A 17,371-nucleotide genomic window follows, 5' to 3' on the forward strand; every position below is an offset into this window, starting at 1 on the left:
CAGCGCCAGATGTTTTCTTACATGTGCAGAAAATGAACTGAGTCGCTGCTCTCTTTTTGCATCTGGTTTCTTTCTCTCAAAGCGAAGTCTACCATTCATCCATGCTGAACACTGTATTGATATGTTGCTCTCATTTATTGCTGAGTAGTACTCTGAATAAATAATACTACAGCCTATTTCTTCACTTTCCTATCGATGAAGATCTGGGCTGCTCATACTTTGGGGTTTTACAGATACAATTCTAGAACTATTTTTGTGCATGTCTTTCAGTCCGTATTTATCCTGGGTATATACTCTTGGGTATATAGCTAAGTGTGGGATTATTGGTGGTAAAGTTGGTATATGTTCAGCCTTACTGTGTACTGCCAAATAGTTCTCCAAAATGACTGCGCTGATGAGAATCCCCAGTGATTGTCATCCCTGCCCTCACACAGCATTGTCAGTCATTTCCGTACTAGCTTTTCTGGTGGGAGTCCAGCATCCCCACACCAAAGCTCACATGGTGGTTTCTCTGGTGGTACTGCACACCTGTCATATGCTGATGAGCCACTGGGAAACTCTCTTCCATAAAGTAGCTATTCAACTCTTTTTGCTCATTTTTGAAGCTCAGTGGCTAGCCACTTTCTCCCTGGTTTGTAGAGTTCTTTATTGTAAATAGGAGATGTTAGAGAGGTGATAGATAATAGGTAGATAGAAGATAGGTCATAGAAATAGAGTTATGTAGAATTGATAGGTAATGGGTAGATAGAGTTAGATGACAGAGAGATGATGGGTAATGGATGATTGATAGATGATTGAAGTATGTAGATATTACATGTGTATATGTGTGTATAAACATATTTATATGTCATATATTTATTTTATATATTCCCATATATAAATATATTTCTCTATAAACTTCCATATATAATATCTTCTAGGTTTTGTCTTGTGTTCCCCCGCTAGTCCATGCCTTCTGGAGGAAAGTGGTGACCCTTTTAGCAAAGTCTGATTGATGTTCCTTTGTGCGTGGTTTGCTACGTGGCCCCTAACACACTGAAAGGGAAGCAATTTGGAGGAGAAATGACTGCTGTCTGTTTTGACTTGGTCTGGAGACCAAGCGTGGTTTATACCTCCTATCTCTTTCTAGGCACCTCAAAGATCTCTGGAAGCCTTTTCCGGAGAAAGGCTCGTCCAGAGAAGTTTCTAGAAACCTTCTCTCCAATTTCTTGCTTTCTGTTGACCCAGGTGTCTCAGCTTCACACGGGACCTGTGACTCTCCCCAGGGCTGTCTCTCCGCCCTCCCCCCAGGGTCCTCACCTGCTCCAGCATATCTTTAGCCAGGTCCTCCTGCTCATCCATCTTCAAGATGGCCTGCCGGATCTCCTCGTTGGAAAGCTTCAACCTGCACCAAAAGGAGAGCGACCCTGAGCAGCCTGGCGGGCCCTCAGCTCAGGGAGGCTCCCTCATCTCCTCTGTCGGATGCTGCTGCCTCAGCCTGCCCCCACCCCGTCCCATGGACTGGAGAATCATTGGTGGTCCTCCCTCACGGCCTCCTCTGTGAAGACATCTCAGACTAAACTAATATGACACACTCCATATACCCCATGACGAGCATTATAGTGACTAATAAAGACTCAGGTCCCTATGTGTGTGTGTGTGTGTGTGTGTGTGTGTGTGTCATTTGAGGCTTTGTCCAAGTTGGTGGGGCATCAGGAAATAAGAGAGCCATCTTGTATGCCGCCAACTCAAGAAATAGCCAGAGGGTTTCTGACTGGTCCTCCTCCTTCTCTACCACCTTGGGAGGTCAGAACTTCAGCAGGCCACTGACTGAGCAGCTACTTCCTCCCCTTTCCTCCTTCTTCTCTGGAGACGGGGTCTCCTGATCTCTGACCCACCCAGCTCCCACCCAGCTGTTCCAATCGGTCTTACTGGCTGTCCCTTTCCCCATCCCCTCCGTGAGCACGCCCACGGGAAACCTGAGAATGCAGGACAGAGAGGGCAGATGTCCCAGAGGCAGCTGAAGGCAGCACTAAGAATAGTCCCAAGGCTCTGCCCCCTGCCCCTGGCTCCAGGGAGGCCCACATAGAAGCAGCCCTGTTAGTGCAGATACTGTCCTGTTTGTTCTACCACCACAAGGGAAATGCTCAGGGACTGAGATCATGCCACTCCAAGCCCTCCACTGGCTTAAAGCAACTCAGTTTGCCTGATGCTGACCAGGCCGGTCAGGCCACGGGGGTCTTGTGATTTGGAGCAGTTTCCTGTCTGCAGAGTCCTTCTCTGCTCTCTTAAAGATATCTAATACAATACCTGCCTCTTCCAGCAGAGCAAGGAGGCTAAGAGCTTCCTCCTCTCCTCAGGGATCCCCTCCACTTTGTTTTTGTTTTTATTATTTGTTTTGTGCCTTGTTTGCAGTGCTGGGGATGGAATGGGGTGGGGAGGCTTGGGTTTTGCAAGCTACACCAGGGAGCTGCAGCCCAGCCCCTCAGCACCTTGTTTAGCACTTTCTGTGTCTCTGGTCTCTCTGTCATGGAAGGCCCCTGTCCCTCCCACGGGAAGCCAGCTGGGCCAGGGCTCATGGGGCAGGGCGGGCTGGACATACTTGGAGAGGAGGATGATGCAGTTCTGGGCTCTCCGGCCATCGATGACTGACAGCTCTTTGACCTTTCGGGAGGTCGAGTAGATGTCCTCGGTGGAGCCCAGCTCTTTCTGTGAACAATGAGGCAGAGGTGTGTTTTCCTGTCTTCTCTGGGCCCCACTCCCCACCCGCAGTGGCCACTCTCCTTCCAAACTGGGGAGGAGAGGAAGAAGGAGAGGAAGAAGATAGCTGTCTCTTGGGGTCAATGCTCTGAGACTTTACTATGGGATAGGAAGGACCCCTTCTCCTTCTGCCTCAGCAGCCTAGGGAAGGGCTGGGCTGCCATGGGGGGAAGGTGGGAACGATCTCTCTGGCTTTCCGTGGTGTGGTGGTGACAAGAGTCATCTTGTCTCCCACAGGATCAAACCCACCACCACCACCCAGGGCCTCCTCAGATCATGATGAGAAGTTGGTCCAAAGTCCACAGAGGTCATTGGTTGCTATTCTTGGGGACAGGTGCACACCTCAATATGCCCATCTCAATATGCATCCACAAGGTCGGAGGTGGGGAAACTGAGGTAGAATTCTGAGCACAGATTGGTTCCACGGTGCACAGCTCTAGGGAACTATCATTTACATCATTATCTTTGTGAACTCTGCCCCAGGAATCATGCAGTGCCAAACCTTGGCAGTCAGTCAGACAGAAGAGCCTTGCCTTGGGCTTGGTGGTGGAGGAGACGAAAGACCTAGAGGCTTTCTTTTCCCTCCTACTGCTGACAGAGACAGGGTTGCTTTTCTCCCACACTTCCTCTTTCTCTCCTGGGGAACTTCCCCCCTCCACCCGCATGCTCCCTACAAGGATGGGTGCTAAGGTGAGAGGCAGCAAGAACAAACTCCCCTCTTCTGGGCCTAGTTCAGAGCCAAAGCCCAGGACAGTGGTTAGGGGTTGGAATATTCAGAGTCCCAAGAGTGACTCACCTGATGGATAGGATTAGTTATCAGCTCCTAGACAGGTAGCAGCCACAGCCAATAGAGAATTAAACATGCAACACATTAGTCAAGAGGTTCAGGGACCCAGGACCAGTAGCACGGATGGAGGGGGAGACCTTCAGCCTTTTCCTCTGTCCACACCGTCTCCGGAAACACTCTCCCCTCCCAGTCCCTCCTCCCTGCCCCCCATGGTTAGAAGCTACTCCTAGCAGACATGCACCAGCAGAGAAGCCAAACAAATGGAGATCAGGCAGGTTCCCACACACACACACTACTGCGCGTCAGCCAGGGCTGGGCAGACCCCATGCACCCTGGGGTGCATGCCCTGAGCTGCCCTGCCCCTGGGTCTTGACTTCTCACTCTCCTTTCTCCTCTGCTGAGAAGGTAGGAGAAGGCAGTGGCCATTGCTTCCCTCCACACACACCCCATCCCACCCCCACCCCCCACCCCCAGGAAGAAGGGAGAGGAACACCAGAGAGACACGAACTTGAACTGGGATCTCATGTGAGTCCTTTCCAAGGAGGCGGAAAGGAGGCACCCTCGAAGTTGCTCTTGCCTGTCTGTTCTCTGGTGTCTAGGGGGAGGGGGGGCAGAGGAGGCCTAGCCTGCAACTGACAGAGCTGCAGCTGCTAATGCAAAAGCGACCTGGGGCTTGGAGGAAAGACCACAGCTCTCAGGACCTCCTCTGCCCCATATCTCACTCGCTGCCCAAGGACCTGTGAGAGGAAGTGACCAGGGCTGCAGCGTCTCCGGGATCACTCCAGCTCTGCTGCTGGGACTGTAGAGACCAGGCCCAAGCAAGGGGCTGCATGGACTGGTCTCAGAATTGAGGGGGACAGAAGAAAGGCCTTTCAGACTTCAATTGTCTCAACTCATCAAGCTGGGAGATGCTGAATCCAGTTTATGTAAGCTCCAGACCCGGTCTATCCCAACCTACTTCAGAGTTCTAGAGCCTGGAGAGGCCAGCCCAGGACGCTGGCCTGGGAGTCATGCAAACTAGGGGGTCTCATGGGTGAGCCATGCCTCATCTATGCCCTATGCCCACTCTCCCTGGCACCCATTCCAGGAGCCAGGGACACCAATGTTCACAGAACTCCTTTCAGCGTACAGCCTAGCTGCTGCCTTCAGCCATGCCAGCCTGACAAGGACATAGGCTAACATGCTCCCTGGAATTACAGGTAGGGAATCAGATGCCTTGGACACCCACTTTAAAATCAAATCAATAGCCAGCCAGATGCTAGTGGCTCACACCTGTAGTCCCAGTTACTCAGTGGGCTGAGATCTGAGGATCAAGGTTCGAATCCTCCCAAACTCAGCCACATGGGAAGTACAAGTGGGAAGCTCAGAACAGCTCAGGCATAAAGTGAAACCCTAACTTGAAATTAACCAATGCAAAAAAAGGGGCTAGAGGTATGGCTCAAGTGGTAGAGCACCTGCCTAGCAAGTGTGAGGCTCTGAGTTCAAACCCAGTACCACGAAAAAAATAAAGACGTGAAATCACTTTGTAAATATGGGAGGAAGAAACGCGAAGACAGGGAGGGGAGGAGGAAAGCCCGAAGGGAAGGCGGAAAGCAGGAAAGGAATACGTTGACTAGGGTTGAGGAAGTGGAGGTGTGGCTCAAGTGGTAGAGTGCCAGCCTTGAGTGGAAGAAAAGTGAGAGCACCAGTCTCTGCGTTGAAGCTCTGGGACCAGCACACACAGAAAAGGGACTAGGTTTGAGGTGAGTAGGTGTCTATACAGAAGTCAGAACCCAAGAGCTGGGAACAGCGTGAGTTAGCGTCTTACCTGGTGCCTCTGATAAGCTGAAAACATCTTTTCAAAATCCTTCAGATCCAGAATCTGAAATACCTTTGTGTCATCCATCTCATTCCACACAGTGCCAGGGACACGCTCCTAAGACCCAGAGTGAGGCGAAGTCAACACAGGTGGAGCCCAGTTCCCTCACCACGCAGCCACCCAGAAGCCCATGCTACCATAGCCAGCCTCTCAGACCTTTCGTTCCTCTCCGCCCTGAAACCTCTGCCTTCCTTGGTCACTCTGCTCCTGGGTAGAGCTTTAGACGATCTCCTTCTCCCTTTCCCAAGAGGCCATGAGCAAGCACGTCCCAGAAGCACTGAGTGATGGGTGGATGAGTGTGAAAGGAGGTGCCTGTAAGCTTCTGCAAAAGCAACAGCAGAAGCAATGCTCCCCGGGCCCCAGCACTGGCCTGCCCTCCATATTGGGCAAGGCTGGATGGATAGAAGCTACTTCTGTCCTAGACTGGAAGCACTGGAAGGATCAGGGATCCTGGAAGCCTCTGCATAGGATGAATTTCCTAGATCTGAGACACCCCTTTCCTTTCCGGGATTCCCAGAACTTGACCAGTGGTTTGCCTACAGACATATGCCAAAGGTTCGGACATCTGGGCCTTGTAGTGACTCTGCTCAGAGGATCCAGGCTCTGCCACAACTTCCTGTTGGTCAGACCCAGGGAAGGCCCCTAAAGTTTACATACCACCGGTCTCTCAATGGAGGCATCACTCCATCTCTGCGTAGGACTCTTGCCCAGAAGGGCCTAGAAAGGAGCTTTGTGAGCAAAGCCCTAAACTGCTCTAACACGTTACAACATCTTGCCCACCTGGCTGGTGGCTTCAAGGAAAGTGCTGAGCAACGCTCCTCCTCCCAGAGACCTGCATGTCATCCAGAGCGTGGCTCTTCCTTCTCCCCTGCTTTCCCCTGCCTCGAGGGCAGCCAAGGAACCTTCCTGATGCTTGCACCTCCTCCCTACCTTCCCCCTCGCAGGCTTGGAGGGAGAAGCATACCTTTCACTCACTTTTATTTTCTTAAACTCTGGAAAGGGGAGGCTAGGCCAGAGTCGAGGGGAGGGGACATTCCTGTGGCCTTCTGAAGGCCAGGGACCCTTGTGTGGAATGCCGGGCCGAGAAGCTAGGGAGCAGCAAGGGATACAGGCAACTGGCCAAGCCCAACACAGACACATTCTTTTCATGGCAGAAACAACCACTCTGTGTGTGTGTGTGTGTGTGTGTACGCGCGTGTGCATGAGAGACAAGCAAGACACAGGGAGAGATCAGACACAGAGAGAAACATAGAGAGAACCCATGTGTGGGATAGAAGAGTGAGGATGGGGAGGGGAACCCCAGCTCTTAGGAAAGAAGATGGGGCTGGGCACCAGCGAGTGGCTCACGCCTGTCATCCTAGCTACTCAGGAGGCTGAGATCCGAGGATCGCAGTTCAAAACCAGCCCGGGCAGGAAAGTCCATGAGACTCTAATCTCCAGTAAACCACCAGTAAACCGGAAGTAGTGCTGTGGCTAAGGTGGTGGAGTCCTTGCCTTGAGCTGAAGAGCTGAGGGACAGCGCCCAGGCCCAGAGTTCAAGCCCCACGACCAACCAAAAATTTTTAAAAAAAGGGGGGTAGGGTAGAGAGAGGATGAGAAGGGAACCAAAATCAGGGAATCAGGAAGGTAGGTAGCACCCCCATGGGGTAACCAGAGGGACCCAGAGTGGCTTATTGTGGGGTAGAGAATGAGAGGGAATCCCTCAGAGACAACGCTTTCCTTCCTCTTTATCCTCGGCAAGGCCAGGGCCAGAAGGAAGGAAGTTGCTCGAGTAGAAGAGCTTGGTGTTCAACACGGAGAAAAGTTTCCCATGAGACAGAAGATGAAGTCACCTGGGCCCCTCTCTGGTTTTGTCCTGAAGGCAGCCTAAGCAGACACCCAGCATGGCTTTGGATGATTTGGGTGATTTGTGGAGAATCATGTGGTCGGAAGCCAGGGACAGGTAGGGCCCTTCCCTACATGCTCCATACTTCTGCCCCGTCAGCCTGCCACGCCCATCTTTGTGGCAATTCTCAAATTTAATTTTTCCACTGCTCTGGGCCAAAACTCTGTCATCTGTAGTCTAGATCCTTGAGACTTCTGGCCCTCTTAAAGATATATCCTCAATGCCAAGCCAATCTTTCTCAGGAACACATTTCATGGTGTTTCCTGCACAGAGCGTTGACTTTGGGATCAGGCTGACATTTCCAATCCTGCCATAACGGAGAGATATTGTTTTTATCCTGGGTCACGTAACAAGAAACTGAGTCTCAGTAATGCTCACCTCCCTGAGTTGACTGAAAATTGAGATAATACACTTACACCACACACAGAAGTGCCACTAACAATTAATTTAATATCGTATGATTATTTATTAAGAGTTCCCAGCCAGGTACTGGTGGCTCACGCCTGTAATTCTATCTACTCAGGAGGCTGAGATCCGAGGGCTCTGGTACAAAACCAGCGGGTAGGAAAGTCTGTGAGACTCTTATCTCCAATAAATCAGCAAAAAGCCAGAAGTGGAGATGTGGCTCAAGTGGTAGAGGGAAAGAAAACCTCAGGGACAGCACTTAGGCCCCGAGTTCAAGCCCTGGTAGTAGCACAAAGGGGGAGGGGAAACTCTTCTGGTCTACTGGAGTACATCTTGTAGAATTCAGCATTATCAGACTCTGGAAAAAATCCTAAGCATGAACCTCTCCACAATGAAAACATCACATGCACAAAAATTAATTCATTGCCCTGTCTATATTCCGTAGTCCTTGGAGGCATATTATAACTTACAAAATTTTTTTAAAACTTAAATTATACGCTACCAGTCTAGGAGACAAAAACTTTCTACTTTTTCTTTAAACCACAATACAAAAACACAGTATTTCTGTTGTGGAGCGATGGCTATTTCCACACAGCCCACAGCATTTGGTTCTGCAAGCCGCTTGCTCGTTTGCAACTAGCTTTTCTCAACTCTCCAACCACAGAGTATAACTGGGCAGCGCAGATGCCTCTAACATGAATGCTTTTGCTTTGCAACACCATGAGCAAGTGAACTCTAATGCAAATCACGCAGATCGGAAATGATACCGGTTGCCCCAGAGACTATGAACGGGTTGCTTCCTTGTGGCATATTTTCCTCTAGATGATGAATCAGAGGTGGAAAAGAGCTTGAAGATCTCCTTACAGCAAGAAAACCGTGGTACTGACAAAAGGGATGATGTGATAAATGGATCCACACTCTAGTTAGAGCCAAACCAGGTGTGGTTGCAGGCTAGAACCTCTCCCTCCACTCATCCTCAGGTTCTCTAGTTGTTTTCTGGCCATTTTCCCCCAGTTTGCTAGTTCTTGCACTCTCCCAGGATAGGACACCTGCTACCTCTCTCTGAAATCAATAACCATCGGGTCCTCCAGAATAAAGTTGTACTAAAAACAGACCTCAGCCTGGCTAGCCAACTGGTCTACCACCAGGAAGAAACACGTAACAAACACACAACTACTTAGTCAGTAATCTCTTCTCTACCCAGAATGTCTTCCCCTCTTATGTCACAGAAGCTCACCCACAATGCTAAGGCAGAAAGTCCCCATGGATGAGTCTACCAAGCTAGATTCTACACAGATGTGGTTCAAGTAGGGGTAGGAATCAGGCTAACTGAAACAAGCTGCCATATATGTATTTGCCTAGGGGATAAGGTCCTCTAAAAATCAGACTTGCTGATTCCTTGCTGGGGATCTAATGAGATTCAGGACATTCCGATGCTCCGTAGAGTCCAGTGGAGAAATGAACTCCCGTGAGAGGGCCTGGGATTGGAGAGTATTGGTGGACAGTCCTCACAAGGACACTCACTACAGGTACAGAAATGTGACCCATGTGCACAGCGCTGACCAGGGATGATGACTCAGAGCCTCATCTTGCTTTCAAACTCCAGCCCTTGCACCCTCTGCCCTGATCCTAACCTTAGCCCAAACTCTGCCTATACCATCTTCTACCTCTTCCCTCAGGTCAACCCTCTCCCAGGAAATCCTTGCTCAGTCCTGTCCTGTTTGGAAAGTATCTGGCCTGGCCCAGGCTTTGTTGTCCACTGCTCTATTCACCTATGGCACACACAAGTTCATTTGCAGATGGCTTTGCCACCTCAAGCACACCCACCTGCTCAGTGTCCCTCCCAGGGTAGATGTCCTCCCCAAAGCTCATCTTCTTACTCTCCTTCCCACCTCATCCCCACCCCCCACACACACATAAAAGAAAGAACCTGGGGAGGATTTGCCTGACTGCAGGCCCACAGTCCAGTGCCCACCTGCCATTGGCTACAAGGGACCAACCCGCTCCCTCCTTCCAGCCAATCACCTCGTTCAGCTTGACCCAGTTGAAGGACTTCAGTGGGTGGGAAGGCTGGGGGGTGTGCTTTCTCCTGAGTGGAACCTCGCTGCTGGGGAAAGGGTCTTGAGGCAGGGGCAGGCCCTGGCCAAAGCACGGTGGGGCTCCCGGGGGGGTGGGAGGCCCGCCAGGCGGAAGGGGTGGCGGGGGAGGTGGGGGGCAGCAGGAGAAGGGGAGAGGGGGTGGGGGTGGAGGCCGGTCACTGGTTGTCATGGAGGAAGACAGGGTGAGTGGGCCTCCGGGGGGAGATGGAGAAGACGAGGGGCCTGTCTGTAAGGAGACAGAAAAAAATTGAAACCAGTCATCCATACTGATCTCGGGTCAGTCTAAGTCTCCATCTGCTGTCACTTCCCACACACATTTCAACATTTTTCTCTTCTTCAAATTCAAAATGTCCAAATCTCTCTCCCTGTCTCTCTCTCTCTCTTTCTTTCTCTGTCTCTCTCTCTCTTTCTTTCTCTCTCTCTCTCTGTCTCTGTCTCTCTGTCTCTGTCTCTGTCTCTGTCTCTCTCTCTCTCTCTCTCACACACACACACACACACACACACACACACACACACAGCACAATGAAACAGTAACACGGACACAGGCAGGCCTTCTTCCTCCTCACACCTGCTCCGCCCCTTGCCCCTCCCCCCCCATCCTTCCAAAGCCCAGGGTCTCAGCTGCACTGTTCACATACTGGGATTTCACTGAGTTGGGCTACCAGCTCTGCCACCTGTCCCCTGGCCTGGCGTAGCTCCTGGGACTCCCGGGCCAGCTTGTCCTTCATCTTGTTCAGCGTCCTCATCATCTCCTCCTTCTCCACCGTCTTTGTCTCACACTCCCGCTCCTTCCTCTCTAGCCGGCTCACAAGCTCCATGTGTTCTGCAATGCAGTAGACCCCGAGAGGAAATGGGAGATGAGCACACGCAGTGTGTGTCCTTCCCGGAGGAGATGGGTTTGTCCTTCCCGGAGGAGATGGGGTCCTGGGCTCATGGGGAAAGGGTCCGGGGAGCACCTGGCAGGATCTATAGAGCCTCTCACCTTTCCGGAACTTCTCTGCCTGGTCTTTCCACTGTTTCACTTCATTCTCATTGATGAGCCTGGAGGGCAGAGAAGAGAAGAGGCCATGTGATTGCTGTCAGCCATCCACCACATCCCAGAAGACATGCCATGTCTCTTCCCTAGGTTGCTACCCTGACCTTCCATCACATGAAGGAAACCAGAATGGTTCCTTCTCAGCTGTGTCTCTGGACCCCCAGGCCTGCCCAGGTGACCACTCAGAGCAGAAAGAACCCCCAAAGACTTTATCATCCAACTCCTTGATGGTACGCTTGCACCCAGGGACCAGAATGAGGATGAGAGATCATTAAGGCCATATGACAGCAAGCTGAAGGGCTGGAGCTAGCCACGCACCGTAGTACTCTTACACATTCCATGCGAATGTGTTGCACTCCTGCCATCCAACCCTTGCAGGCTATCACTGAGAATTGAGAAGAGCCCCTGCACACTTGTGTTTCCAATATGATCATCACTAGCCACGTGACATGGGGCCAGTCAAATGTAAATAAAATACAATTTAACTTCAGACCCTCAGCCACACTAGCCCCGTGTCAAATCTTCATTAGCTCCATCTGGTTGTCACCCTAGACAAGACAGAGACAAATCTTCTCCATGAGCGTAGAGACTGAAAAAAATAAACCACTGAAGACCCATTTGGGGACGTCCGGGTGGACAAGGAACTGAGGTTTCATGATGGGGGACCCAGCCCAGGAGGGAGGGCAGAGGGGTGGCAGGCATGCCAGACACAACTCACATATTGACAATGTTCTTGACGTTGAAGTTCTCCAGCGGAGCCAGGTCCGGGTCTACGCCGTACTCATCCTGAAGGACAATCTGCTGGATGATGCGATCCAGGAGCTGCCATTGCTGGAAGAAGCCACCATTCCGCTTGTCTGAGGGATGAGATAGATGTACCATCCACTGTACTGAACTGTGGCATTACCAGAAGTCCTGCCCTGGTGTGGCCATCCAGGTCCAGGCTTCCGGCATGCCCATCCTCTACACACAAGAAATTCCCAGACAGATGGAAGAAGAAATGCTACTGGTGCTGAGGAAGATTCACAAATGGAGTCATCTCCTGAGTTACCTACACCTGACCTGCTGTGGATGGCCAAGACCCAGGACATATGTTTCTATTCCACAAGATGTTTCCTGGTTGCTTGCTTTCCTGTTAAGACTCTGGTCGGACTAGGGAAGGCAGATTACTTTTTTTATACTATTTTTTTAAAACACCTGCTCTAAAATATTACCTAATGAAGCCTGTAGGGGATTTTTTTTTTTTTGCCAATCCTGTGGGCCTGGGAGCTGTCCTTGACCATAGCTGTGCTTACGGCTAACATTCTACCACTTGAGCCACAGTTCTATTTCTAGCTTTTCTTGATGGCTCATTGAACATAAGAGTCTCACAGACTTTCCTGCCCTGGCTGGCTTCAAGCCATGATCCTCAGAGCTCAGCCTTCTGAGTAGCTAGGATTACAGGCATGAGCTACCAGCACCCAGCTTAGGGAAATTTAAAAAAAAAAAGATTTCAGGATTATTTACACAATGACTGAACAGAAGGATGGAAACTGATTACAGATGTGCACTGAGAGTTAAAGAAATGGTTGATGGGCTGGGAAGGTGGCTCAGTGGTAGAGCGCTTGCCTTGCAGGCATGAGGCTCTGGGTTCGATTCCTCAGCACCACATAAGCAGAAAAAGTTGGAAGTGGTGCTGTGACTCAAGTGGTAGAACACTATCCTTGAGCTGAGGGACAGCACTCAGAGTTCAGGCCCCATGACTGGGAAAAAAAAAAAGAAGAAGAAGAAATGGTTGATGGAAAACTAGAGAGATTTCTTGGTAGAGATGACCCTGAATTGTGAAGACATAGGTGTCGAGTTGTGGCTAGTCCCTCCTACAAGGCCCATTCTCATCCACTCATAGCCTGGCTAGACGTCGGCTTTTTCACACAACAACCACCAGTAATCCTCCCTTAGTCCCTGATCCCAAACATTTCCTCTCTCCTGACCAGCGGAAGTCAACAAGGATAATCTCACATCAAATCCACCACCTAGACATTGGCTGATCATCTCTTCAGCACCTCATTTGGAATGAATAGAGGAACCCATTCACATTGCCCAGGGACCAACAAACACAGGAACCACTGGAGAACAAACAAATAGTCAGGTTTTCCAGGCTCCTTCAATATCTTCCATGAAAGAACTTCTGGGACAAGCTTTGGAGAAGTAATGGCTTCCTGGCCCAGCTCTCTGACTCTCGGTACTTTCCATATCTTTGTCCATAAATGCATTGCTAAGTAGCAGCGTTGTCCATTTTCTTTCCACCCAGGGGAACAACCTAAAGCCAGGTAACTCATTCATAGAGACAGAACACATTTCATCTAAAATTGTGCCCCAGAGAAAGGAAAATTCTTCTGCATGTAAAGAACTCAACACAAAGAGAGATAATATGTGGGAATTACTCAAGTCATTCTGAGGTTTACAGTATGCTAAAGTACCTCCCATCATGCCTGGCCAAAAAAACCTGCCACACAATAGCAGTTGTCACCATGAACCATCACCATAAATGCCAGCACCACCGCCATCAACACCATGGTGAGCCTGACGAGGCTGGCCATTGTGGTAGATAACAAGGATTCTCAAAATATCCTATTTTGAGAAAAGCCAAAGTGCCCAATCCGTGGTGGAATGAAAGCTCACTTCCAACTGCATTGTGGGTAACCATTCTGAAGTATGTGTCATTGATTGGATCCCAGTGTGCCACTGGATCTTAATAACTTAGCCATTTGCTCATGAGAAGCTATTTGGTATCTGTAAAGAAAGGCGGTGGCAAAGGAACCAACGTTGGGAGTCAGCAAGAAATAGATGGAGAATTGATAAAACTTAAAAAAATCAAGTACATTACACATGTGGGAGACCCTCCCAACCATGACTCTTCCCAGCTCCTCCCGTGAGTGACCATGGACCTCCTGCCTATCCCAAGGAGGGAGGAGTCTGAGTCATGGGCCTGGCCTCCCCAGGGCAAACACAGAGGAATGTGGTCACACCAGCTGCAGGATTTCATCTCTACCTGCCTGACCAGGACACAGGCCCCGGTACTAGGTGGCAGCCAGTGCAGGGTACTCACAGGGCATCTGCAGACAATGGTGTAAGACAGAGAGCAGGCAGGGGTAGGCCTCCGTGTGCTTCAGCTTCTTGTGGATCAGCTCAAACATCTGGGAGGCACTCTTAGTGTCGATGTGGACCTGGGGGGAAGGGAGGAACCGAGCACACGGTGAAGGGGAGGAGCCGGAAGCAGAGGAAAAGAATAAGGAGATGAAGAGAAGACAGTTTTCAGACACCCAGTCCTAGGAGACCTTTGCTTCCCCTGCCTGTGACCTGGGCTTCATGGGAGGAAGACAGAGAAAAAGGGGAGGGAGAGATGTTAATTACATAAACTAGAGTTTCTCTGTCTCAGCACTACTTGGCTTCTTGGCCAGATGTTTCCCTATTGCAGGAGCTGTCCAGTGCCAGCAGGGTGTTTAGCGGGATCCTTGGTCTCTACTCTGATAGATGCCAAGAGCTCTCCTCCCACTGACATCACCAGAAATACCTCCAGCTTTCACAAGTCTGCCCTTGGGGAAGGAGGGAGTCAAAACTATTCATCCCTGTCTGAGAAATGCAATTGCAAACTGAAGGAAGGAAGCACAGGGCACAGATGCTTCAAAATAGCACACGGCCTTGGGCCTAGCACGTGGCTTGTGGTAGAACGTGGGACCTGTGACACAGGCCCACCACCCAGGTTGTAGACTAAGGTGTTCTCTAGTTGGGTGGCCAGCTATTTGTGCTCTATGACTCTAGCCTCCATACCTGGAAGTCTATGTACGGGAGAACAAAATGAGTGGGGTTTTATATGTGTGAGGCACTGCCCAGGAGGCTGTGGTCCGGGTAGGATTTTTCTAATATATTTTATAAGCATCAGAGGTGTGGATTACTAGGATTCCAAGGCTCCTGTGAAATATTAATTTGTTTTATGAAGCACCATGTGGTTAAGGATGGAGGAAGGTGATTCAGGAAAAATCACTGGAAAGCCAGCCCCAGGAAAGGCATTTTTCCAACCAAGTAAATCGCCTCAGGGGCAGGTAACCAGCTGTGACCCAGCAGGAGAGGGGACCAGAGCCAGCATACCACATCAGAGCTTCAGAAGCAAGATCTGGCCACTGGGGTCTCACCAGAGACCTAACCAACCCTGAAGCCTTCCACCTCCACCCAAACACAGGGCCTGGAGCAGACAGCGGAGCTACCTTGGCCCCCCACTGCCATCGGCCCACCCCCACGGGGTCCTCACCATGTCAAACCTCCGGGCCAGCTCCAGGTCATCCTCATTTCGGACCATCTCAAAGAAGTCTAAGTGCCTGGATAGGACAGGGGTGGGGGAGAGGAAGCAGATGTAACAGGACAGCCTTGGCTGATGGATATACTCCTTTCCACCCCTCTACCAGCTAAATGTGGAAGCTTCGTTCAGGTAAGGCTAAGGCAAGGCGAGGAAGAAGCAGCCTGATGGAGGTCACACCCTCCCCTTAGGAGATCTTACGGCCTTTCTTCAGGAAGGTCTCTGCAGATCTACAGAAACACTGTAGTGTTTCTCAACGTTGAGGGACTGCATTGATATGTTCGCTTTGATTGTGCTCCACCTACATGCTGCAGATTGTTTAAGCAGCATCCTATGCCCTACCCAATAGATACCAGTGGAACCTCTGCCCCCAAATGTGATACCCCAAACACCTGGCATTTCTCGGGGGTGGGGGGCCCTCTGGGGAGTAAAAACACTCTCAGTCAAGGATTATACCCGATCCATCCATCATCCTCAGGGTCTTCATACTGGTCCCAAGTCAGCCCTCAAAGCTAATCTCTCATTTTCAACTCTCAACAAAATACCTTCCAACTAGAAACAATCCATCCTCCTTCCCTTAAAACCCAGTGTAGTAAAAGTAACCTGTACCACTGGGATATAACCAACTGGGTGCACTGGCAAGGTGTTTAGCATTCCTGATCCCTAGCAACCAATACCTACAGTGCCCGCCCCTCAACCAACCAAAGTGTGACAACCAAAGAACACCTCCATGAATTTCTAAGTGTCCTCTAGGGGGCAATGTCACCATGATGGAGGACCACTGGGTTCGCCGGTCTTTAACATCCTCTCTGCAAGAAGACTGGCAACAGCAGGTTTGCCCTACACAGCACCGATTCTGTGGGCCTCCATGGGAGTGGGGGAGGAGGGACAAGAACAGCCCTTGGTAAACCAAGGTCCTGACCCTCCCCACCCGAGGCATTGTCTCCAAAGCTCGCAACGCATCTGAGCAGCCCGGGACTTACTTGTCCAGGATGGCGTTCTCATGTTGCCGGAGTTTGTCGATCACAGGCTGTATCCCCAGCATCAGAAACTCATACCGGAGATGGAGGCGGAACTCCAGATTGTCCTGGAGATTGCCAAGAGAGAATCAGACCTGCTGGCCTGTTTCATGTCCACCGAATCCCTAGTGGACTCGCTCCTCCTCACATCCCCACGTTCCCAGGAAGGACAGAAGATAGTCTTTGACTTGACTCTTTCTCTACCGCAAGCCCATGACCAGCCCCTTTGAGCCTTCCCACCTCTCTTCCCTGCAGCCCCCTCACCAGCATTCCCTCAGCCTCTGGCATTAAAGAACGGTTTTAGAGAGGGATCTATAGAGTGCCATCTTAGGAGCTAAGAGTCAGATGGAACCTGGTTGAAATCCCTGCTCTGTTACTTCCTAGGTTTGTGGTCTTGACAAAAACCTTTGTTTCCTCATTTGGAAAATAGGCATACCATTCCTTACCCATGGAGGTAAGTGATATTCTCAAACGTTACCTGATACCAACTGATCAGAAGGAATGACAGCCATAAACAGCTGGTACTGACCCAACCCAGGTGGTAGGAGCATCTCAACGACAGAATATTCCCCCAGCCAACCTCAATAACTCAGATCACCAAGACTGCATGCAAGGAAAAAAGAAGTTTGCTGCCCAAGAAGAAGGGAAACTAGAGATCATGAATGTGCTGTCTTTGCCCCTTTTGTCCTTCAAGTTGCCCTCTGCTGGAGACATCTGATTGCCTTAAGAATCTGAGAGATTCGTTCAATCTTCAAGTTCTTCATGGTCTATGAATTTCACTTCACCCCCCAAAGAAGAGAAATCAGATGCCATACAACCTAACAGAAGGTGCTAAAAGAATGTATAACCTGCCCAACCAGAAAGAAATCCAGAAAGCTCATCTCTAGAAAGCTCTAGAAAGAAGAGCTCCAAGTTGCCCTCCTCCCATAAGTAATCTCTCACTATCTTGAGCCATCATCAAGCGAGGCTTTCCGGGGGTTTGTCCATGACTCACACGTGGATGAAGAAAACCACACGAAGCCCCCTCCAGCTTAGACAAAACCCTTAAGGATGTGGTGGGACACAAAGCCAGTTAGCAATCATCACCACTTTGAAAGCTGCTGATAAGACAAGTAGGCCAGGTCCTAAGGACCTGGTGTTACCCTCGGAGCAGTGAGCCCCCCCGACAGGCTGTTCTTTCCTGTCTCAAAGTGTAGAAGACAAGAGGCCC

At 50.4% G+C, this 17,371-nt stretch overlaps 1 protein-coding gene across 1 annotated transcript in view; it reads right to left on the reverse strand.

Moving 5' to 3' along the window:
* Nucleotides 1-17,371, reverse strand: part of Daam2 (dishevelled associated activator of morphogenesis 2) — a 93,284-nt gene that overhangs the window by 12,864 nt on the left and 63,049 nt on the right. Inside the window, exons 8-17 of the mRNA XM_042683804.1 lie at nucleotides 16,126-16,229; nucleotides 15,098-15,164; nucleotides 13,898-14,015; nucleotides 11,528-11,666; nucleotides 10,756-10,814; nucleotides 10,412-10,596; nucleotides 9,700-9,999; nucleotides 5,334-5,441; nucleotides 2,582-2,688; nucleotides 1,300-1,384 (exon numbers count right to left, since the gene is read on the reverse strand). Of these exons, the coding sequence (XP_042539738.1) occupies nucleotides 1,300-1,384; nucleotides 2,582-2,688; nucleotides 5,334-5,441; nucleotides 9,700-9,999; nucleotides 10,412-10,596; nucleotides 10,756-10,814; nucleotides 11,528-11,666; nucleotides 13,898-14,015; nucleotides 15,098-15,164; nucleotides 16,126-16,229 (1,272 nt within the window). The remainder of the gene's footprint in view (nucleotides 1-1,299; nucleotides 1,385-2,581; nucleotides 2,689-5,333; nucleotides 5,442-9,699; nucleotides 10,000-10,411; nucleotides 10,597-10,755; nucleotides 10,815-11,527; nucleotides 11,667-13,897; nucleotides 14,016-15,097; nucleotides 15,165-16,125; nucleotides 16,230-17,371) is intronic.

Source organism: Dipodomys spectabilis, unplaced genomic scaffold, assembly GCF_019054845.1.
Source record: "Dipodomys spectabilis isolate Male_0828 unplaced genomic scaffold, ASM1905484v1 ptg000085l, whole genome shotgun sequence".
Lineage (NCBI taxonomy): Eukaryota > Metazoa > Chordata > Mammalia > Rodentia > Heteromyidae > Dipodomys > Dipodomys spectabilis.